The 24,566-nt window shown below is 31.9% G+C and overlaps 1 protein-coding gene across 3 annotated transcripts in view; it reads left to right on the plus strand.

Annotated features, from left to right (window-relative positions):
• Positions 1-24,566, plus strand: part of LOC126815691 (oxysterol-binding protein-related protein 1) — a 77,342-nt gene that overhangs the window by 45,439 nt on the left and 7,337 nt on the right. The window contains exons 17-27 of one of the 3 annotated variants that reach the window (XR_007678041.2): positions 8,619-8,753; positions 9,090-9,187; positions 10,437-10,613; positions 13,183-13,261; positions 14,155-14,273; positions 14,472-14,595; positions 15,125-15,262; positions 15,866-15,989; positions 16,721-16,811; positions 17,861-22,404; positions 22,435-23,716. Coding sequence is in view for 2 of the 3 variants with exons in the window: in XM_050541565.2 (XP_050397522.1) it covers positions 8,619-8,753; positions 9,090-9,187; positions 10,437-10,613; positions 13,183-13,261; positions 14,155-14,273; positions 14,472-14,595; positions 15,125-15,262; positions 15,866-15,989; positions 16,721-16,811; positions 17,861-17,963 (1,188 nt within the window). In the remaining variant the exon portion in view is untranslated. Of the gene's footprint in view, positions 1-8,618; positions 8,754-9,089; positions 9,188-10,436; positions 10,614-13,182; positions 13,262-14,154; positions 14,274-14,471; positions 14,596-15,124; positions 15,263-15,865; positions 15,990-16,720; positions 16,812-17,860; positions 23,717-24,566 lie in introns of those variants that run through there. The other 2 variants (XM_050541565.2, XM_056099442.1) reach the window with 2 other exon arrangements.

Raw genomic sequence — 24,566 nt, forward strand, 5'->3', positions numbered from 1 at the left:
GACAGTTGAAAATCTTAACGAAGAGTAGACCATAGTGCAACTGTACAGGCACTCTTTAGTTCATAGCACACAGGGTTTATGAGCATTTTCATTAGCCTGCAGCTAGAGTAGAAAAGGAAGACATTATGAAACTCATTTCATTTCATATACAGGTATATCTTGTATTATGATTCACCTAAGCGAGATTTATCTCGATGATTTTTGAAAGTCTATATATAATGCAAAAATTTAGTGAATGATATCTTTTTCAATTTTTTCAATACAGTGAGTAAAGTAGAGGTTAGCGATATCCCTGGAAACAAATATCGCAATATATGAAGGAGGCATAAAAAAAAAGGAAAACATAAAAAAAAAGTTTATGTTCTATTGGTTGTGCATGTTTTTATAACATGTTTTTTTTAATAACTACGGGTACTATTGAAGGCTATTCATTTACCATTGCAACCTTGTTTTAGATCATTAAAGTGTATGTCTTCTTGTAAATGTATTTTACAATACAAGAAGACTAAATTAAACTATAGATAACAGTGCTGTCTCAAAAAGTGCCCATTAACGATGTCTAATAGCGGTTTATCAGATCATGGACTGCCGTGACACATAGATAATCGGTCTACCGGTACTCTCAATTATTTATATTTCTGCTTTATTAACATTTATTTCAATCAGAAAATCAATGATTCCTTTGAAAAATCAAAGATTCTGTTTACACATTTCATCAAGATGCATAGAAATTGAAAAGTAACTGGAATAATTCTAACAGTACCGGTCGTGTGGAGAAGTCACATGATGTAAACAAAGCCCTATAAATTCATTTATTTTGATATTTTTCTTACGACAACGGTATTTTTGACAGTTTTTATTTCTGTGACAGTTTTATAGGTAAAAACTGAAATATCACCCAGCTCTTAGAGTAGAGGTATGGCAATATATCGCAATACGGTTTTCAACTACAGTATTCAGCCCTAATAGACATACTTGTAAATCTCAAAATGTGTCATATTTGGCATAACCTTGTGAACCGTGTTGAATGTATGAGTGTCATGTGTACAGTGTAAATTATGTTGGTATATTAGATTCAAAATTCTAACATGCCATCGTCAACTTTCTAACTTCTATTCATGTAAATTCTAAATTAAGACAATGTATAATCTCATTTCTCTATTTGTAAAGGCTTAAGCGTAAATTTTAAACCTATTCCATCTTATTATTAAGACGAATAATGTCTTCTTCATCAATGTTTTATACGTTTAACATGAACGTCTAACAAATTTAGAATTTTTACCTTTCTGCCCAACATCCATCACTATGAAATCGTTTGGTGTCGCCCCTGCATGCTCATTTGGTGATTGAGCACCTGGTCAGGACCATTATGTTGATATAAACGACTCGCTCTTCGCCTGGTTGAATGGTTGGACGGAGTGTTAAAATTGAAAATAAGATCAAACGTGATATGGTTTGCAAATACTACTTTAAATTACATTTGTTCATTTTTTTTATGTGAAGGCTTTGGAGATTTTTTTCTTTTTTTTTTCTTTTTTTTTTACAGTTGATATAAGCTAATATAAATATCTATATATGGTTGATCTGTATTCTATTACTGCTCTAACAAAAATATCACTTTATAATGATAAACATTTTCTTAAAATGGTTCAAAGGTATAAACCCCTTATTGTGAGCATGAAGCGGCCTTTAAAGAAGACCTGCATAATCTGTTCAATGAAGTTTCTATTTCTGATGCCTTCATTATACCTACCTGACTAACTTGATGGTAGTTTTTTTACCAGCTATATATTATTCAAGTTGCATTAGCGATACAGAATTCCATAGATAGCGATGTTCTTTACAGAATTAAACCAAAATGAAATGAGGTTTGTCGTCCTACTTTTCTGCACCAACTGGGCCATACAGTGTGGCACGGGGGAAATTTAGCCCAGGCAGCGGCGCCATGGTCTCCTTTTATTACGAACAACTAGACATTGCCCCTGCCTTAAAATAACGACAGTTTCCGCTAAGGCTGTGCAAAAATATCGATATAATCGATAATCGGTAGAAGTTATTTAGCGATACGATAATCGATATTGAAATTCAAATATCGATTATCGGTATATTTACCTTCTGACGGCAAGTTACGGTCACTTTCACATGACTGAACTTGCCGTAGTCTGGCATGCAGACGAATGAACGAATACACAACGTCAACACAACAACTATTTTCCCCCTCTGCTTACAAACTGGCACATTTTAAATATATATTATTGTAAAAAAACTAAACTTTAAGATTAAATACATTATTTTAATATTTTCGTTGTTTTTGTTGTTATTACTAGTTGAAACTAAAATAGGTCACGCACTTTGTGAACAATGACGATCGCACGTGATATAGTAAAATTAGAATTATCTCCCTTCTTTGCTCTTGATTGATTTGTAGAGAAATTGTCTGCTTTCACGATAAAACTAATTGTATTATTAATGATCAACTCAGCTTTTATTACTAACTCATGTCAAATACAGCCCATACAAAACACGTTTTTGACTTCCCGGGAAAATATCTATATCTCTCGTAATTTCTTGGAAGAATTCTACTTTGGTTTTCGTCAAAATTAACCAATCATAAAAATTCTACTTTGAAAGCTGGTAATTATTTTTTTATTGTCCAATCAATAGACGCCTTCTATTATATTTTATTCTATTATTAGTAACACTGTGTGATCGCCAGTAACTTGCAAAGAGAAACCATGTATTGTCTTTGTATTTATCGGAGATATTGGAATAAAAAAAAGGTTCAAATGAATCAAGAACAAAACTTAGAATAATACTTAAGTTAATCCTACATTTAGCAACTAATTATTTTACATTAATTGATTTTTTTACGTACATCGGCACAGTAATAGACTAGGATAATAACACTACTGTAACTCGATCAACACAAATAACAGGTCGGTAAAGTTCGGTTAATCCGGAAGAATGATAATCGATTATTATCGATAATCGCTGACAAATTCTTGCCGATAATCGATATTGAAATTTCATATCGATTCCCAGCCTTAGTTTCCGCAAATCACAGGGACGAAACTAATAATGTCAGAAATATTTTTATTATGACAGATATCTTCCAGCGGGGTTCACCCTCCCTTGTCATTGATACAGGACGGGGGTCTAGCAAGAACAGTGGCTAGTCATTCGGATGGTATAAAGTGAGATTTTTGTTAGAGCAGTAATAGAATATAGACCAACAGTATATAAATATTAATTGGCTCAACTGTAAAAAAAAATCAAATAAAATTCTCCAAATCCTGCACTTGTCTCAAAAAAAATGAACAAATGCTGTTTAACTTATATTTGAAATAGTATTTGCAAACCATATACCATATCACGTTTCATGTTGTTTTCAATTTTAACACTGTCAAACCATTCAACCTGACAAAGAGCAAGTCGTTTGTATCAACATAATGGTCCGGAACAGGTACTCATTTGCCAAATTGAGCACACAGTGCTGACACCAAATTAGGTTATAATGATGGTTGCTAGGTAGAAGTGTCAAAATTCATGCTTAACATGTAAAGAAATAAGGTAAAATAGAACCAAAACTTTCACTGAACAAATAAAGAAATTGGTTTATACATTGGTGTAATTTAGAAATTAGACGATAGCACGACATTAACAAATTTATAATTTTGAATCTAATATACCGCCATAGTAAATTAGCAAGACAGAAAATGTATGACAAACAAATGATTAAAGAAGGTACGTGTGCAGATGATAAGCGTCCAGTAATTATTGAACTTAGTATTGACCGACTGACTGCTATAAATAACCAATGAACCCAGCTCGTATTTTGTCTGCTATTATAGTACTAACTTTGGTAGTCAAGTGGTAAGACTTAATATTGATTCATTCGTTCACACATTAGATCTGGATTAATGACTGTACAAATACAAAATGTAACACCAGATCAAATGTTAAATGGACATGTATTCAGAATAAATATCTTCAATGTTGTTTTATATTGTTGCACTGAAAGATATGTGATTTCGGAGCTTAAAGGAGCCGTCACAATTTTATTTTAGGACATAAAACTTGATAATTATGTAAACATTTATTTTAATCCTTTGCATCTATCTGAAAGTCTGTAATACTTTTTCAAAGTGGGCCACAAGTTCATAAAGTCGTAGAAGTAAGCGATCATCATAGTTATAAGCTAACCATACCACTAAACAATGAAATTCTTTAAAGAAGTTATGTAACCCTGTTGAACAAATGTAGTGATCATTTTCTTACAACCTCAATTTTCACAGCTAGATAATTGGTCTATATTCTCACATTTTGCCGTTTGATTTGCATATTTTTATGAACTGATACACTGAGACACAGCTCCTTTAAAACTTATGCCTGAGTGACATGTGCTTTATTGCAGGCTATAGTTATCAATCTAATCTGATTAAAATACTGATCAACCAATTATCAGCTTTGATGTTTCTAGTGGAATACCCACAGTTCCATGCACAGCACGCCAAGAACTCGCGGTAACAGACTGTTTCATTGACTAATCCGTCACTTCAATCATAACAACTCTTCCAGATCCTAGTGTAGTAAAGACAAGGAAAACGAAATTTTGAACTATAAAACACAAAACGAAATAGGATCTATGTTTTAATCAGATTGGTGACCATCTTAATATACACCGGAGTAATAGAATTTTCTGGTTATTGCTGTGTTTTAGTTTTAGGCAAAGTTTATGTTGGGGGTGGGGGCAGCCATGTTCAGCTAGTAATATCATATTGAAAATGTCTTTGCATTGTATGCTTTTATTTTTCTGAGATCTACTGAATGAAAACTAAGACTTCTTTAATAATATTATGAGCATTACATTTGTGGTAGTTACTGATAAAGTCAATTTGAATAAGACAAGAGATAACATTCGACCTGTAAAAATTTCAGTATGACCCTTTAAAATGCACTTCATGTGGGCGTTGATATTTTCTACTGACCTGATTACAGTTCTTAAAAGCCATCAAAGTTCTCTTAATATCGACAAAAGAAATAGCATGTCTCAGTTAATGGATTATTATGTACAATGACACCTTGTTATTGATCATTATTAAATCTATTATAGATAAATCAATGATCATTTTCTGCTAGGATTATAACAGCCTTCTCATAAATTGTCATACTTTGCTTTTATTAATGTGAAGTGAAAACCGTTTTGTAGATAAAGAGTTAAACATACATTATGCAAGAGCTAAATCTGCCTATTGTAGGTCTTTCTTTAGGCCTGAAATGTTATCTGAATTATTTTGATTAACTCTCAATGTCATCGCTACTCGCTAGCCTGCAATATTTAGCGGATTGGAATACATTTTGTGATGGTTAATTAAACGTAAAAATGGACAATTGAGACTTTGTTTTTTACGGTACCGACTTTGGTAATGATGACCGAGGCTAGCCTAAAATTCAAAAGCTAATATCTCGGTTCAGAGTGAAAATTTCAGCATATTCCATTTATGTTATCTGTTTCTAACTATTATAGCGAGAACTGTCAACTCTTTAATCTCCCATAATGCCCCTTTAACAATTATCCTTTTATTTTCAATTCTTTTAAAAAGAAATTCATAAATTAGGATGATTCGAAATAAAGTGACTGACATTGTATAAATCCATATTCATTCTTGTTTTTATAAGAGAGAGGCCATCATGCCTGTTCCTCCATCCCTTTCAATTTTTGCATCAAGTATTGTTTTAAACAAAACTAAACCGATCACAATTTATCTGATATATATATATATATTGGAATTACAAACTGATGTTTGACACAGAAGTAAGATTACAAGATGGAGTGTATACTGTTATGAGATCAGACAAGTAATTTGGACAAAGAGAATTGATAGCATAAATGGGTTTGACACAATATTTTAAACTCTATATGATATATAACACGCAACCAATATAATTCTTTGAATATACTGAGATAATGGGTTCTCTGCTATGGGTTTTGGAAATAATACAAGCTCTGTTTTGTCTCTTTTAGAGAAAGTTTATTGATTTGGTTGGTAATTTGTGATATTAAATATGTTCATGCATGGTTCTTTTGGAATCAACCTGTACACCAAGATTTCTAACAGATTTGATAAAATTAAAAATAGAATTTCCAATTTGAACAGAATAAGTCTTTATTATATCTAAAACAGTTTTAGTTTCAAATTTAATTACTTCGATCTTGTTGTCATTAATTTGAAGGATATTTATGTCTCCAACATATTGTTCAGGTTTTAATACCCTTTCTGGTTCAGGTGATGACTTGTGAGATATATAATTAAATTGAGTTTAAAATGCCTATTTATTTATTGTCCAAGTGTTGACGCTTTTAAAAAATTAACACTGATACAAACTTAAAAGAGCAAGCAAATCTGAAGCACTTAAAGCGATAATTTCATATTTTCTAAGAAAGTCTAAAACATGATATTTTTGCCAATTTCTCAACTGGCAATAGTGAATTATAGGATTATAATAGGATTATTCTTTAACAAGGTAGGACTGCTTATAGATACCATCTATCTTAAGGCTTTATTTTAATAAATTTTAAAAATATAACTTAAAAATATGAAAATGCAACTTTAAATGCTTAACATATTTTGAGTGGGCTGGAAGCTACCCCATGTAAACAAGGAACTGTTTTTTTAAACAAGGTGTCAGTCTTTAATGGATGTTCATACAGTATTACACCTTTATGCAGAACATTAGGACATTAAACCCCATTTCATTTCATTTCAATATACACCATTATTAATTCTAAAACGAGGTGATCACAATAGTTAAATAAAAACAATTCTAAAATCACATTAGTAAACCTTTTCAGCAAATGAAATCTAAATGTGCAGAACTCACAATTAGCATAGATAAGCAAAAACCATACACTGTGGTATTAACAAAATATATCGTAGCGCTCTACAATGACTTGTCTGCATTCATGAAAGAGTGGTAATAAATCGCTGGAAATTAGATAAGGAATATATAAAATCCAGACGAGAACTGAAATACAAATTCTGTAAACACTCAGTCAAATATTATTCAGTCCACTTAAAGGCAGATATTGAATATGTTTTATTAAAACACACTGCTCTTTGATACCAATCGCAGTGCTGAAAAACACAATGTTCTTAATATTTTCATTGTTAACACAATGTTAAGTTTCTTCGGCCCTCCTCACATTGAACAACTGTTGTCTGCAAAAGATTACTGAAACCTGAAACAAGAACTGCGATACTATTTTGACACAATTCTGAATATTTCCAAACAATGACATGGCTTTTGCGACACCACTACGATACCTTTAATTCACTTAACTACCAACACAAACCTTGTACTACTTTGGTCTCACAGCACTCATTAACCTTTGCCAATACCTACGCTATGTGATGCAAGGGTGGAATCACCGTAATTCGTCTTTTTGTATTGATGGACTTTGAATTTGATTGTCCTATATTTTATTTAAGTGAAATCTCTAGTAGTAGCAGTAGCCATTTCTGATATGAAATAGGACTTAAACATTATATACAAGAGCTAAATCTGCCTGTTGCAGATCTTTCTTTAGGCCTGAAATGTTATCTAAATTATTGATTAGACATTAATTAGCTTATCAAGACCATAATCAACTCTCGATGCCATCGTTAGCCTGTGATATTTAGTGGATTTGAATACCTTTTATGACTGATGACTAAACATAAAAATGGATAATCGAGGCTAGCCTAGAAATGAATCACTAATATCTTGGTTGAGAGTCAAGCAATTTAACTGAAATTTTCAGCGTATTCTGTTTTCATTATCTTTTTTTTAAACTATTATTATGAGAACTGTATGCTCTTTATCTAATCTTATCTATTGCCCGTTTATAATTGAGTTATTAAATATTCTAGATATTCAGAATCATAGTTCATCAGTCATTATTGAAAATTTAAAATCAACATTTATAGAATCAATATCAGCATATTGTTGTAACATGTGTATATTTTAGAAAAACCAAGAGTGTAAACATGGCAAGAAAGATAACCATAAATAAAAGAAATGTTCATGTGTATAGATATATTAACACAAAGATGCCAATATTGTGGTAGCCCAACATCAGTAGAAACTTATAATGTAAACTTCTAATGGGCATAACTGATGTTTGGATTGATAAATTTAAATGTTTTTTTAAGCTGTGCATATATGTATTCTGCTTTTATATGGTCGTACACTCTATACAGTAGAATCTGAATTCAGCAGCAACTCAAGGGAATTGTCTGACGTCTTACTACGAGGGACCTCTTAATAAAATCTCAGTATTTGTTAGTACTGATAACATTTTATGCATCAATGCTTTTTTTAATCTGGCTTTTATTCAATTTAAATTATTAATTAGTGGTGTACATTACGTATTCTTGTGATTGGAAATTGGTTTTGCACACAGTAGCATTTCAAAGACAATTCAGTCAACTGCTACGATAAAATGAATTGCATTGATCACCAGATAAAATGAATTGCATTGATCACCAGATATCGTAATCGCAACATGAGTGGAGCATATCTGTGAAGTTGTTAATGCATCTGTGAAATTAATATTGAACATGTTGCCTATTTTTCAGGAATTGTCAAAAATAACCATGCCAGTTGTTTTCAATGAACCTTTGAGTTTTCTACAGCGTCTAACAGAGTATATGGAATATTCTTATTTACTTGATCGAGCTAGTCAAACATCTGATCCCATAGAGAGATTACAGGTAATTAACTAACCTTCTACCGGTCATTACAGATGACATTCTCATCACGATCAAAAATGAAATGGGGTTTAACATCCTACTCTTCTGCACGATCGGGCTATGCAAGATGAGCATATGCCTATTACATGCATGCCAATGTGTACACAGGACCTTTTTTGTCCCATTTGAACATTGCAAACACAGCCACAGCACATGATCCTGTAAAACATGTAAGCTCAGTTATTTCATTTTAATAAGATATTGTGTGCTTGCAGCGAAAAGCTTCCATCCAATATTCACTGACAAATTAAACGAAAATAACTTTAAAATTGTTGTTTACACGCTATTCTATTTCAGTATGTGTCAGCATTTGCTGTATCCGCAATCTCATCGAACTGGGAAAGGTTAGGGAAACCTTTTAATCCATTATTAGGTGAAACCTATGAATTAGATCGGTAAGATACTTTTACTTCTTAGGAGAAAAACCACATTTTCAGTGTTGTTAATGGAATTTGTCAATTATAATAAACAACTTTCAGATTTTAGCTATTTCAATGTTTAGCAAGTTAAACAGGTATTATGTAAGAGCTAAATCTGCCTATTGCAGATCTTTCTTTGGGCCTGAAATGTTTTATAATTTATTAATTAGACATGTATTAACATGACAAGACAATAATCAACTCTCGATGACATTGGATGGCTCTGATTTTAAGTAGATTAGAACGGTTTGGCCATTTAATGATTTGATTTAAAAATGGAGAAAGACTCAAATGACCAGTATGGTGTTACGATCAATGCACACATTTTGTCAAAACTACAACCATTGATAACTTCACTCAAAATAAAGTCATTTGAATGGTATTTTCAGTTATTCATTTTGCATTATCTATTTTTGAAATATTATAGCAAGAACGGCCAGCTTTTTATCTAAAATCTTACATAATGCCGGTTGAAGTTTTTTTTCTTGCTCTCAAGTCCGGAAACATGATATCCCTAGTAATAACTACTTATTTGTGTAGCATACCGCATGAGCTTGAGATTAATGTTGTAAAAACAAATTAGAGATATGGTACATATTTGTATTGCTTTAGGGTTTTCATTTTTGAAGCTGAATACTTTATGAGCTTTATTCACTATAACAATTGAATGACCTTTCCTTTGTTTGTATGTAATTCCATTTACTCTGGACCTGAACAAAGAAAGTCATGCCCGGCAAGTGAATCTGGTTGCAAGTGAATTATTTGAATAAAGCTGTATCATTTTAGTCCCAAAATAAACTTTTTTTGTGTTGAGTGGACTTAAAACCCTATTTGTCCCTATAGACCTGTCAATTTATGAAACAAAAGGGGGTCATGTCAACCCCTAAAAAATTGCAAGAAAAGGTTTTTTGATGGTTTCTGGTAGTGTTGGGCCTACTGAATGACATCCTGAAAGTTTACCAAAATAGGAGTACCAGATAGTCTCAAATTTTTAGAGTAAATGCCAGATTTTTGAATACTTTCTACCGATACATGTATCTATGGTTCCAGTTTCGGACTGAGTGTGGTTGCATTTCTTATATTGTATAAAGGGTGTTAGTGTTTTTAGGATTTCTCCTGAATATCTACCAGCATATATTGTTAATACAGCAGTCTACAAACTACGTTAATTCCTCAAAAAGATAATTCAGTTACTTGATTTATTTAAATTTTAATTTATTTTCAGTCAAGAATTGGGTTTTAGATTAATCAGTGAACAAGTCAGTCATCATCCTCCAATCAGCGCATTTCACATCGAATCACCCCTTTATAAATTCCATGGCCAAATATATCCTAAATTAAAATTTTGGGGGAAATCGGTTGATATTAATCCAAAAGGTTTTGTCACTTTAGAACTCACAAAGTAAGTGGCTTTTATCTATTCCATTGTTTCTCTCATATGTATGTAGTTGCTTTCCTACTTTGAATGTTTCAGTTCTCATTTTTATATGCCCACATGGAAATGTGGTCGTATATTGCACCCGTCCATACGTCCGTCCGTCCGTCTGTACCACAATTTCTTGTGAACACTCTACTGACTTCAATTTTGTTGAACTTTATATATGTTGTTTATATTAGTGAGACGAAGTGGCCTATTTAATTTCAACAATTTCCATTAATTTCTTCTAGAGTTATGGCCCTTGTTGCACCTTGTGAATGCTCTATCAACACAAGTTATCATTCGATCTGTATGAAATTATATGATTAATTTAAATTAGTGAAGCAAAGAAGCCTATTGAATTTCAGCAATTGCCATAAATTGCTTCTAGACTTATGGCCCTTCTTTTACTTTTTGAACCTGGCAACCTATCTTTTTTTTTTATTGCACTTGGGTTTTAAATATATAATCATAACTACAATACTCAAACTATATTTTAAGAAATAATTCCAACCATGCTCATATTACATAATACAAATTGCAATGCATGAGCCATTATGAATGACACATTACTGGATGAGTGCTTCTATGAGCACATGTTGCTATGGAATAGGTTACAACAGTACGTTCTGACCTTAACGGTTGATGCTCAATAATGATTATATTGTTTAATTTATTCTGGCTTCATTATGCAATTTGCATCTAAAATTCTATTATTCCTAGTCATTCATTTAGTTCAAAATATTTTTTGTGGGTTGAATAGAATGATGTTAATTTGCCAATCTGATTAAAACACAGATCCTATTTCGTTTCATTTTTTTATAGTTCAAAATTTCGTTTAACTTATCTTCACAACACTATTATATTACCGGGGTTTTGGTTGATTTGAGGGATAAGCCAATTAAACAGTCTGCTACGGCGACTTCTTGCCGTGCCATGCACGGAACTGTGGGTAAACTACTAGAAACGCCAATGCTGATTGATTAATCAATGTCTGACGTCCTAGGGTCAAAAGCTGCTCGTACGACCCCTCACATGACCTTCGAATACTATTTGTCAGATCTTCATGTAGTGTAGGCCATCGAAGTATAAAAAACGAAACAAAATATAGATCTATATTTTAATCATATTGGTTAATTTGCATAAACTTTCCGCATATGTGTTATTTCTAACCATTTACTGTGCCCATTCTGACATTAGAGCTATATTTCCTCAACAGTCCAGGGCCCTGTTACATAAAACTTAAATCTCCTTAAAATCATCTTAAACCAAACTTTCATCCTAACTTAAGATAGACACGCTTCACAAAACAATTTTAAGCATTTTAGATAAAATCCACTAAAATAACATTTTAAGTTAAAATTTTATCTTAAAACTTAAAATAGTGGCATTTCACAAAACTATTTTAGGGACAATTTTAACTAAAATCAATTTTAACTTAAGACAGCTGTCACCCTCTCCTAACTTAAAATCATGACATTAACGAACATTGATTAGGGCTACGTTGTTAGATCTATTGCGACATATAGATATATTTGGAATAATGAAAATATTGCCAATGGCCTGAGTCACATAATTTTAACATACTATCATTCTCAAAAACAATTCTCATTCAATTTTTGTTCATAAAATGGCCCAACCGTTATTTTATTGTAAGGCAGTTTAAGCAATTAGATGACGCCCCAAATTAAAACCCCAAGAACAAAAACCCAGTAAACAAAACTCGTTACTATTTTATATATTACCTTATGAATCAAGTATAAATTATACTATTTTCAAATAATAGACTGAGAAAAAAAAAAACCTGAAAGAAAATCTGAACTCAATTCATATCTAATGTCATGGAATGAAGAGCATTCTTATCTATAAAAAAAAATATCTTTGTGTAGGCCTACAGTGGTTTAAAATGGCCAAATAGACATACCATATGCAAAGTATTTACTCATATGGTGTGGGGGTTATGAGGATTTGTAAAAAGATACATGTAAATCAATAATCTCCAATATATTTATTGAGAAATGTTATAGGCTTATTTGAAATTAAATTTGGGGGGTTGGATGGCCGAATGGTTAGCACGTACGCGCTGTATCATAAGACCTGTCATTGAGTCAACTGGCATGGTTTCGAATCCCCGGTTGTATGTGACAAGGAGTAGGGTCGCCTGTCCAACCTCTTGGGTTTTCTCCGGGTCCTCCGGTTTCCTCCCACTGCTAAAGACCCTTACGCGCAAGCGAATTATTGAATTAAAATTAAACCATATGTTAGTCCCGAAATGACCTAGTTTGTGACGATTGGATGTTAAACCCCATTTCTCTCTCTCTCTCTCTCTCTCTCTCTCTCTCTCTCTCTCTCTCTCTCGAAATTAAATTTTAATATCATAAATTTATTATTATTTCTTAATGAAGGCTTACGTTAATAACACAGCATAAATCATGGAAGTTTTATATAGGTAATTACAGATAGAAGATATATGTTTTGTAGTTCAAATACATTTTTAAAGCAGCATATCTTTAAATACTGAAATGAGATGATATTAAGTTGTCATTATTTTCAGATTTAATGAAGTTTATACCTGGCAGAATGTAAATTGCTGTGTACATAATATTATTGTTGGTAAATTATGGGTAGAACATGTGAGTAGTATTCTATATTTAAGTTTTTCAATATTCCTGAATCAATGGTTATGAACATATATAAGTGTGGGATGCCATTCATTTCTCCAGTAATTCATATTTCTGAAGCAATGGTTAAGACCATTATCAGCTTATTAACCATTATTACACCAACTATACAGTTGTGATTCTGGTTTCTGTGTTAGAAGTAGGCTAAACACAGAAATAAAATTGTTCCAGGAACTGGTCTAATGTTCTTTGTGTATATTACAACTTGATACGGTACTGTACTGTGGGTTAGATTATAATAAACTGTATAGTCCAAAAAGCTTAGACAAACACTATGCCAGAGCTAGACATTAATTAACAAAACAAGATCATAATCGACTCTCGATGGCATCGGATACTCAAGATTTTAACTATACTAAAACGGTTCACCATTTAAAAATTTAATTTAAAAATGGGAAAGCAAGGCTAAGTCCCGATTATACCAGTGCCTTGGTTACCACTGTGCACACATCTTGTCAAAACTACAAACAATGATAACTTGGCTGAGAATGAAGTAATTTGAATGAAATTTTCAATGTATTCTTTTTTTATCATCTATTTTTGAATTATTATAGCAAGAATGACCAAACTCTTTATTTAACTCTTAACTATTGCATCTTTAATTGATGCTGATATAAGTGATATGTGACAGATTCAGGTTTAATAGAAGTATAAAGTAAAATTTTGATTGGTTGTAGATCAACTCAAAATCGATCATCCATAATTTATGTCTAAATGTGGCTATGGTTAATACGACAGCAATGGGACCCCACTCACGAGTCACACACTGTGTAAAATATATTTTTATCAGCAAGAAGAGTGGATATATGATTTTCTGTACTGTCATATTCTCTATGTTTTTGTAGTACGGTACAATGGAGATTATAAATCATAGAACCAAACATCGAGCTGTATTAAACTTTAAACAAGGTGGATGGTTTGGTAAGGAGTTACACAAAGTTGAAGGCTATATCTATGATCCAGAGTAAGTTTCTTCTTCTCAGTTAATAATTAATGGACTATCCATTTGCATATCAAAATTAGTCATTCATTTGACAATCAAGTGCTTCATGCTAGAGAGCTGTTGTGGAAACAATATCCTTTGTTCTAAGGGTGTGCAGTGAATGAATTGAGCATACATATAAAACATTTATTTTAATTGGTGTTGTTCGATTTTTTCCAGTAAGATAAAGTTAAAAGCTATATGGGGTAACTGGTTAATGGGTTTATTCTCAGTAAATGCCAATGTGTATGATGCACATGTCGCAACATTGGCAAAAAATGCTTCACCTACTCATCAGACAAAGGTAAGCTTCAGTGTTATAATATAAATATATATGTTAGCAAATAACTTAAAATAACATAAACCAGATAATTCCCATCTATCTAAAAAAACTGAAAAAAAAACTTCAAAGATATTTTTATGTAAAAACTGTTTTTATAAAGTAATTAAGCATGTACGCATATTACAAAAGTGGCATAATTGGGATTTTTTAAAGGGTACAAATGTTTGAAATTTTATTAGTGTATTTCATCTTCATCACGGAGTATGACACCAAAAGATAAATATATTTTTATATTATTGACACATGCAAGTGATTGATCGAAGTGACCACTCTTATTACAATTTCCATCTGTCAGTGGATCTTTAACGTGCTGCCAATGGCACACAAAGACCATCTGAATGACAAGACACATTTCCCTGGCAAGGTTCCCCCATGCTGAAAAAATCTAGAGTAAATTTCTCAGCCAGTGCCATACTCACCAAGACACTGTGCCACCAAATTATGTTGTAGGAAGACTAGGTAATTCAGGTGAAAATATTGTATTTTGTAGATGAATGGAGCAGGTAATGGGGAACCTGAAGATGTTTCGGATGATATTCCATGTAAAGACTTTAATTCATTTGATCTAAATATTCCTAATCAGGTGACATTATGGCAGGCCACACCTAGACCAGAAGATTCCTCAAAGGTAACATTATCAAACTTTACTGTACAAGGGTAACATAATCAAACTATATTGTACAAAGGTAACATTATCAAACTTTACTGTACAAAGGTAACATAATAACACTATATTGTACAAAGGTAACATTATCCAACTTTACTGTACAAAGGTAACATAATCACACTATATTGTACAAAGGTAACATTATCAAACTTTACTGTACAAAGGTAACATAATCACACTGTATTGTACAAAGGTAACATAATCAAACTTTACTGTACAAAGGTAACATAATCACACTATATTGTACAAAGGTAACATAATCAAACTGTATTGTACAAAGGTAAAATGTAACATAATCAAACTATACTGTACAAAGGTAACATAATCAAACTGTATTGTATAAAGGTAACATAATCAAACTTCACTGTACAAAGGTAACATAATCAAACTGTACAAAGGTAAAATTATCAAGCTTTACTATACAAAGGTATTTTAAAAAAACTCTTCTGTACAAAATGGACTTTACAATGGTAGTGTTCACACAAATAGCATGATTCTCCAGTGTGATATAATACACCATGAGTTATTTGTGATTGTTAATAAAAATGTATTTCTATGTTACAGTATTATTCATTCACCATGTTTGCTATGACATTAAATGAACTGACTGAAGATCTAAAAGCTATATTACCACCAACAGATTCTAGATTACGTCCAGATATAAGATTTTTAGAAGAAGGCAATATAGGTAAGCTAATTACTATTGTAAGAGGATGTAAAAATGTAATAAGATGTTGTATGCCATATGTATGGAATTGGTTTCTTTGTGGTCTAAAACTAGAGATATTAAGTCAATAATTAGTCTTGATATATGTTACTTAGTGGTTTATGACTAAAGATTTTAAGGATACATTATGTAAATCTGCCTATTGCCGGTGTTTCTTTAAGCTTCAAATGTTATATAAATTATTTATTAGAAATTTATTCACGACAAGCCTATTTTCAACTCTCTAGATTATCGGTTGGCCGATATTTTAAAAGGATTTGAAGAGCCACTAGATTTAAAAATTAAACTATAAAATGGATAATCAAGTTTTAGTCTCGGTCGAAAAGTATTGTTGCTACAATAATAACCAATCTACTCTATATCATAAAACAGTCATAACTACGCCGAGAATAAATTATAGGAAGAACGGCCAGCTACTCATCTAAATCTTACATAATGTATCGTTAAGTCTGTAATTATTGTAGTTGACCTGTTGAAAAGTATACTTTTTGCCACCATTTGTAAACAGCCTTGTGTGCAAGCTAAATATTGAAATTAGATATAAACTGTTAATAAGTTAATGTGAAATAACTGGCTATATGTGTTGATGTAATGTACAACTATAAAAATGGTGTTAACGACATAGGTGGCACTGTAAAATATTAACTTGGAAAGCTCAGATTATGTTAAAATTTATTATTACCATACTTTAGATGCTGCAGCTGATGAAAAGAACAGATTAGAAGAAAAACAACGACAAGCTAAAAAAGATAGAAAGAAGAAAAAAGGAGATTGGTCACCAGAGTAAGTTGACTAACCTTAATTCTTAATATAGAAAAGGGAGGGGTGGGGAGTTGTCTGTATTCCGTTTATTCATTCTGTCAACAATATAGTGTTATTTTAATCCCATGAAATGAGGTAGGTTTCACTGGTATATTATGTAGTGTTTTGGAAATAGGAGGTAGGTTTCACTGGTATATTATCTAGGGTTTTGGAAATAGGAGGTAAATTTCACTGGTGTATTATCTACAGTTTCATGACCCTGTTTTAGTATCCTCATTCTCTGACCTAAATTAAGATTTTGCCACAATATCAGCCACAACTCAAATATATTATCTTCAGTACTCGATAAGAGTCAGTCTAGTCGTTTGGATAGGAGAAAAAAACAAGGTTCTGTGTAGACATTGGCACGCACGTGAAAGAACCCTTGACAGTTGGAATTCGATATAAAGAGTAGGCCATAGAGCCACTGTCTGGGTAAAATTTCCCTCATGGCACAATGCATAACATATGCCCATCTTCATTAGCCCAGTCGGTGTAGGATGTTAAACCCCATTTCATTTCATTTCTTTCAGAGTAAGTACAGTTCTAATTTTGTGTTGTACACCAGATTCATTTCATTTCATTGTATTTTTCTGCATTTCATACAATCTTTGGTGTTCTACTGATAGTTCCAATATAAAACCCTTTAACCCAGAAAGTAGGTTGAAGCTATCTGACAGGCTAAAAAAAAAATTCAAAGTTCAACCATTTATGTACATCTGATACTAGTCTAGATTAACCAAAGAAATCAAAATGATAGGGAAGTTCATAAGTCTGGTTAATCAAATACTCTTATGACGGTCTCTCGAGTCAGAATCAAAGCTAGTGATTTTTAGGGTTTGGCTAATATCAGGCATTAATTGAAATTACCTCTAGAATCTTAATAACCAAAAGAGAGTTCAAGTTTGATTATCCATGGGAGTTTAATTAAATATCAAGAACTTTCTAATGTCTATATTTTACACCATGAATATCCTTGATGTTTTCTTGGAAATTGAAAGTAAACTGATTAAAGAGTTTCTTCTTTCCAGGTATTTTCAGTTGAGTAAAAATTCCTACACTGGTAAAGAAGAATGGGTTTTTAAGGGAAATTATTGGCAACGTGAATTCAGTCAGTCACCAGATATTTTTTGATCCAGTCATATAATAAAATCTATCAAGTTATGATATCATTTTGTGTACCAATGAAAATCATTATGCAATTTGACTGTCAGCTTTTTCAACACATTACATTGGATTTTAAGTGCAGAATGCATTCTAGATGAGAAAAGAAGGGAATAAGAATGATTTATATATATGTGTGGAAGTGAATGAGATGCGTGTCTTAAAGCTGTAGATCGTCATTTCGGACAATATCTAATTTTCCACAGCTTATTCCCCACTAAACTGTACTCAGATTGATTATTTAATTAAGAAAACAGCAGTGGATAATCTCACAGCTTTTATTTAATCAGATTAAAAAGAAGCTGATCAAAAGATTTTAGCAAAGATTGTAGGTGGATCCTGCTTTTTTTGACCACATCACGTTTAGTATCTGCTGAGGATGCTGAATGTTTACAAATTTTCAGTTCATCATACCTTTGTAAATACTTACCGAAATTGAACCATTTGTTGACTGATGTTCCTTTAAGAGATTCCAATTTAACAATATTGTGGTTTACAAGGGATTAACCAGAGACTTAAATCTGGCGAGGGTAATTAGGCAAGATAATTATAATATCCAGCAAGACAAGAAATATATCAGGGTAATAATATTCCTATAATTTGCATCGAAATTTAAAACATGGCTGCACTAATGTTTTTATACCTATTGAAATGATTCTTAGTTGCCATAGTAACCTGATTAAGGATGATAGTAGTATTAAAGGTACAACGAGATATTTTAGGAAATATTATAAACCAAGTGATTTATATAATTGTAGGTAATTTTGTATAGTATCCGGTATGTGTTTATATACAGTGTAAATAATATATCCTAATAGACAATTTATATCAGATTTAGTTACACCACTGTGATATCCATTGGATTACATGAATATCTGATTATTTTCTTCATGAAATGAAATATAATATCGTTTGTAGTCTGAAACAATGAGCAGTGTTGGGCGCAGGATATTTGGTTAGGGGTGATACCTAAGAAAATTTTTATATGCAGGATGTCCCTCCACAATTTGTTTGTGTACACTCTAGAGGTCAAATTTTTTATCCGATTTTGACAATACTTGAAATATAGGTTTTTCTCCGAAAGATATTGGTTCCTTTCAATATTGGCATGTATCAGATCATAACTTCATGGATTAATGCCCTTGATTGTACGATATTTGCGCATATCAGACCACAGCTTCCTGGATTATGGTCCCTGATTGTACAAAAAATCATGTTTTTAGCCTTTGGTTCCTCTAGAGGTCACAATTTTTTTATCCTATTTAAAAAAAACATTCAAATATATCACCGTAACACCATAACGATGGGTGAGTTTTGATGAAACTTGAAATGTGTGTTTATAACCTGTGCATATCGGACCGTAACTTCCTGGATTATGGCCCCTAAATTGTACGAAAAATCATGTTTTTTAGCTTGTGGAACCTCTAGAGGTCACAATTTTTATACGCCCACATTGAAACGTAATTTTGTCATCGCCAAGTCTGTCTGTACAGCGATCCAGTGTCCACAAGCAATTGCTCTAGAGGCTAAAGTTAATATCTGTCTGGCTATAAATTTATATACGGTGTTTACGGTCATAAGATAAAGAAGCCTATTAATCTTCAATGATTTCCTATAATTACTGCCAGAGTTATGACCCTTGATAACTTTGAAATATCTTGTGGACGCTCTAGAGGCTAAAGTTAATATCCGATTGACTTTAGAAACAGAATTTTTTAATACTGTAAACAGTGTAACTGGTTAAGGGAGGGGGTGGGGCTACCTGGAACTTCCACTGACACTTGGGTATAGAAATGATATATATATTTAATCTGACTGTGGTGGTAAGTTTTGATATATGACGTGGGTAATAGAGACAGATTTAGTATACATGTAAATATCACCTTTAGTAATATATAATATGAAATGTTTTTGGATACAAAGGTGAACAATTATGACAATTACCTCTTTAGAATGATTTGTATATAAATATTGATATGGATTTCCGAATCTAGACTGAGAAGACTATAAATGGATTTCCAACTCACTAGACAATAAATAAATATGATTCTTTTATATTGATTAATCTTGCATTTAATATTCCATGTTGATTACGCAAGAACAATTTGGTTTGGAATTTTTCAACACAGCAATATTTGGAAAATCTCCAATTTTCATACCTGTGGGCACATATTGAATAATTTCTAGATAATTGTGTTCAAGCTTGAGTTGAAACATGTGATGTATCAATTGTATATAGAGCACTTAGCCAAATGTAGAATATATTATTGATATGTTTTATGATAGAACATAGTCATATTGATTGGTATGAATTTAAGATGAACAGTCTATTGTTCACTACAAATATCATGAAGAAACTATTTGTTATTGCTTCATCAAATTTGTAATTCTCCATTAAAAATGTGTTTCCACATTTCTGGAGCATTGATCGCTTACAATTATTGGTAAAAACAGTATGAAACATTCACATTAATATTTATAACATCTGCAGTTTGGTTTAGATTTTTGTTAAGCTATGCCGTGAATAATAATTTTGTAAAATCCCAATAGGATAAGTTTAGTCTTAGTTATTTTAAAAAACAGGTTATTCTGTGATAATTTAGAATAAACTGTATTATTTTCACTGATTTATATGATACTGAATTTTAGGATCTGAGATATTTTTGTTCGTGACTTGTTGATTTATGAAGGAGTGTATTGAAATAGTAATATATTCCTATCAAATTTAAATAATTACTAATACATTAAGTTTCTAGAATATGTCATAATATTAATACAAGTCCACTCAAGCCAAAGTTTACTATGTGTCATGAAAGTGATGTGATATCCTGTCATTCACAATTGGTGTATGAAATATACATTTCTTGTTTAAGTCTAAATCATTTATCCATGCTGTGCATATATCTAGGGCATCATTTACTTAATTACCTGGGAAATCTTCTCATTTGAGAAGTTCTTATAGTTAAAACATTTTTGTTGTACTTATGTAAGTAAAAACAGCCAATCACTCAAATAAGATAAAATTCAAACAAATATGATTAAACCAATATGACTATTAATTTCCATAAATTACAACATTTTAAAAAATTACTAAGCTCATTCTACACTTTGCTGTTTCTTTGGTAATTGATGTATTTACCACTGATTTTTAATGAAATATTAAAGATCCATGTTTATAAGAGTATATGATTTACTATAATATTTATTAGTACAGGCCCTGAGTTCACAAAGAATTCTCAGGCTTAAGTTAAGAATTTACTCAAAATGGTTCGCCTTATTTTAACTAAAATATAGCCTTTATAAAACTTTTGTTGATTTAATGTATCAAATACATCAATAAAAAACTATGTGCAAAGTTTTGTTTTTCTGGATCAAAGATATCTCTCATAAACAGTGATTGGAAGTTGAGTAAATTCTTGACTTAAGTCTGAAAATGCTTTGTGAACACAGGGCCAGGAGTTTTATATCTCACAATCATTTAAGGGTTAATAAATAAAGTGCACACTTTTATGTGTAGTGTTGAGTAAAGAAGATCTTAACATCAGGGTGGAATAAACCTGATGGATACAAATATAGGGCTAAGAAGAAAAAAATATTTTTATACTATCAGGGCTTGGGTAATGGTAATGCTATGTAATCATTACACATTTTGATGGAAGATTTCAAAATGTTATGAGTAATAGAAATGTAATTATTTACATTCCCCATAAAATATAATGATTAATTACATCTCAATTAAATAATGGCTATCTGATACAAATCCAATACATTGAACTAGTTTATGTTTGTATATTTGTAAATATATCAATGTAGATTTATAGGACATCATATTTGTAACTGAGACTACAGGGGGTATGTAACATTAACTACTGGTGATAAAAATACTTTTTTAAATGAATAATATTCTAACTAACAATCCAAACTACTGACTCAGATCATTATTCTTGTTTGTCTATTTTAACTTGATATAATGTAGGATTATTTCCCAATCTGATTAAAACACAGATCCTATTTCGTTTCGGTTTTTATAGTTCAAAATTTCATCTTATTTGTCTGTACTACATTAGGATAGGGAAGAGTTGTTATATAACCTGCGTTCTGGATGGTGTGAAGGATTAGCCAATGAAACCATCTTTTACGGCGACTTCTTAAATTGGCATGCGATGCATGGAACTGTGGGTAAACCACTAGAAACGTACAACCTCTGACACAAGCTTTTACTACAACCGGTCAGATCTTCATGTAGTTTAGGCCATCAAAAGTATAAAAAAAACGATACGAAATATAGATCTGTATTTTAATCAGATTGAATTATTTCCATGAGCTGTTCTCGGATTTGTTTAATTAAATAATAATTTTGTAAATGAAATATTATTTATGGACCATCTATGGGGGTCACGGTAGTGGAGAGGTCATCTATGGGGGTCACGGTAGTGGAGAGGTCAGGTTTTAATTTTAAAAACAGAATGAAGTAAATAATGGGTAACCATCACAAGGCATACATGAGTGATTTTAGTATTTGGTTGCACTCTTTATGTAAGTTTTGCACACTACAACTTAAATGTAAGTGACATGTCTATATTTAGTAACTTGTTTGTTGTCGATTATCGTAAATATAACTAGAAATACTGGCATATTAAACATTAAGACAACTAAACAATATTTTTCTAGAATTATTATATTCATTAATGTTACATACTCCAGTTGACTAGGATCATACAGGTAGAAAAACATGTATTGATTTAGATAATCAAATAAAATGTAATGTAAATGTATCATATATTTATAAATATCATTGTTATATATTATACTACAAAAAAAAAACATGTGATAGTTAAAACAGGGACCAATATTAATGTAAATTTAGAGTATAGCAGGTTTATATTTTTCAGAAGAAAACAACATTCGTACATGCTCTTAAAACATGTTAAAATGAATGATTTTACACAAGGTAGTTAAAATCTTTTTTGTATGATTTTATGCAGATTTGACTAAATCGTACTAGGATGATTGTTATATATACTTAAAATCATACTAGAATGTTGTATTCATTAAGTGTTATTTAAGAGTCAAGAGCTAGGCATTAAGTTATATATTGATAGTCACAAGAGCATGAGCCTGAGTGTTGTATCAAAATATTTTATGCAATGTCTTGTTCGAGACCATTAAACAACTTAAAATGCAGACACTACCCTGCAGATGCATTTCAATGAAGCTGTCACACACCTTTCAATGAAAACATGACACTAGTCCAATATTTCATCTAGTTTAAATAGTGTACGATTATCAGGTTGCCCGTATTTGAAATATTGGTACACCAACATCAGAGGATGACATCAAAGCTGTATTTTAAATCTAATTAATCTTGTTATATATACACTGTTACCATGATAGATAACATATACTTTATCATGATTGTTGTAAAGTATATTTAATCAAACTTAAGTATATTTACTTAATCATGATAGTAAGCAAATTTGTTAAAATATTTATTTACAAATTATGATACTAGTATGATTAATCATTCTAGTATGATTGTTACAAATTATATACTTTATCATGCTGGTTGGTTGGTTTAAAATTTATACTTATTCAGAAGCATGTTAAAAATGTTGAATAATAAAAACAGACAGTATATATTTACTTAGATGATGTTAGATTGGCTGTTACAGATTATACTGTATGTTAAAGATGTATTATTTGTTTGAGCAACAATAAACTAGTTATTATATTACTTTCGTTTGTTTGGTGTTCATGGCAGTTTTTTGATTGTTTTCTTTGAAATAAATATTCAGTATTTTCTACAATTTGCATTTTCAAAAATCCAAGGTGAATAAAGTAATAATGCTGATTGGATATATACAGTATCTGGAGATAATATGATAATTATAGTATTTTATTATGGTCCAATTATTTATTCCCTGAAATCTATCCCCATGGCAGTACAAATTTATCTTGGCAGCATTTGAATAGAAATCTTATCCCTAAATCTGGGGATCACGTTGCTAAGTGGGTAAGACGCTAGCTGGTGTCGGGTAGAAAATGTATTGACGGGTTAAAATGACGGTATGTCGGATGGTCGCCTTATAAAGGGCTACATCACGACATGATACCAATCAGCCACCATAGTAATTGGTACTTTTTCCAAAGTATTAGGGAGAGGGGGGCGGTGATGGTGTGCGCTATAGATCATAAGGTCATAGATTTAAGTGACAGTGGTTCCAATACCGCTCTTGAATGTGATAGGGGATCACGTGGCTAAGTGGGAAAGACGCTAGCTCGCTAGCCTGGAGGTCGGGTGTTCGACCCCTGCATTGGCCGAGAAAGTTCATCCAGATTTTCCGGCGTGGTTCTCCCTTGTCAGTGATGCAGGACGGATGGGCTGACAAGGAAAGCTGTCTAGTCGTTCGGATGGGACGAAAAACCGAGGTCCCGTGTACACATTGGCGTGCACGTAAAAGATCCCTTGGCAGTTGGAATTCGATATAAGAGTAGGCCGTAGTGCCGCTGTCCGGGCAAAATTTCCCTTATAGCACACTGTATGGCGTATGCCCGTCTTCATTAGCCCAGGTT

This window comes from Patella vulgata, chromosome 1 (assembly GCF_932274485.2).
Source record: "Patella vulgata chromosome 1, xgPatVulg1.2, whole genome shotgun sequence".
NCBI classification, from domain to species: Eukaryota; Metazoa; Mollusca; class Gastropoda; family Patellidae; genus Patella; species Patella vulgata.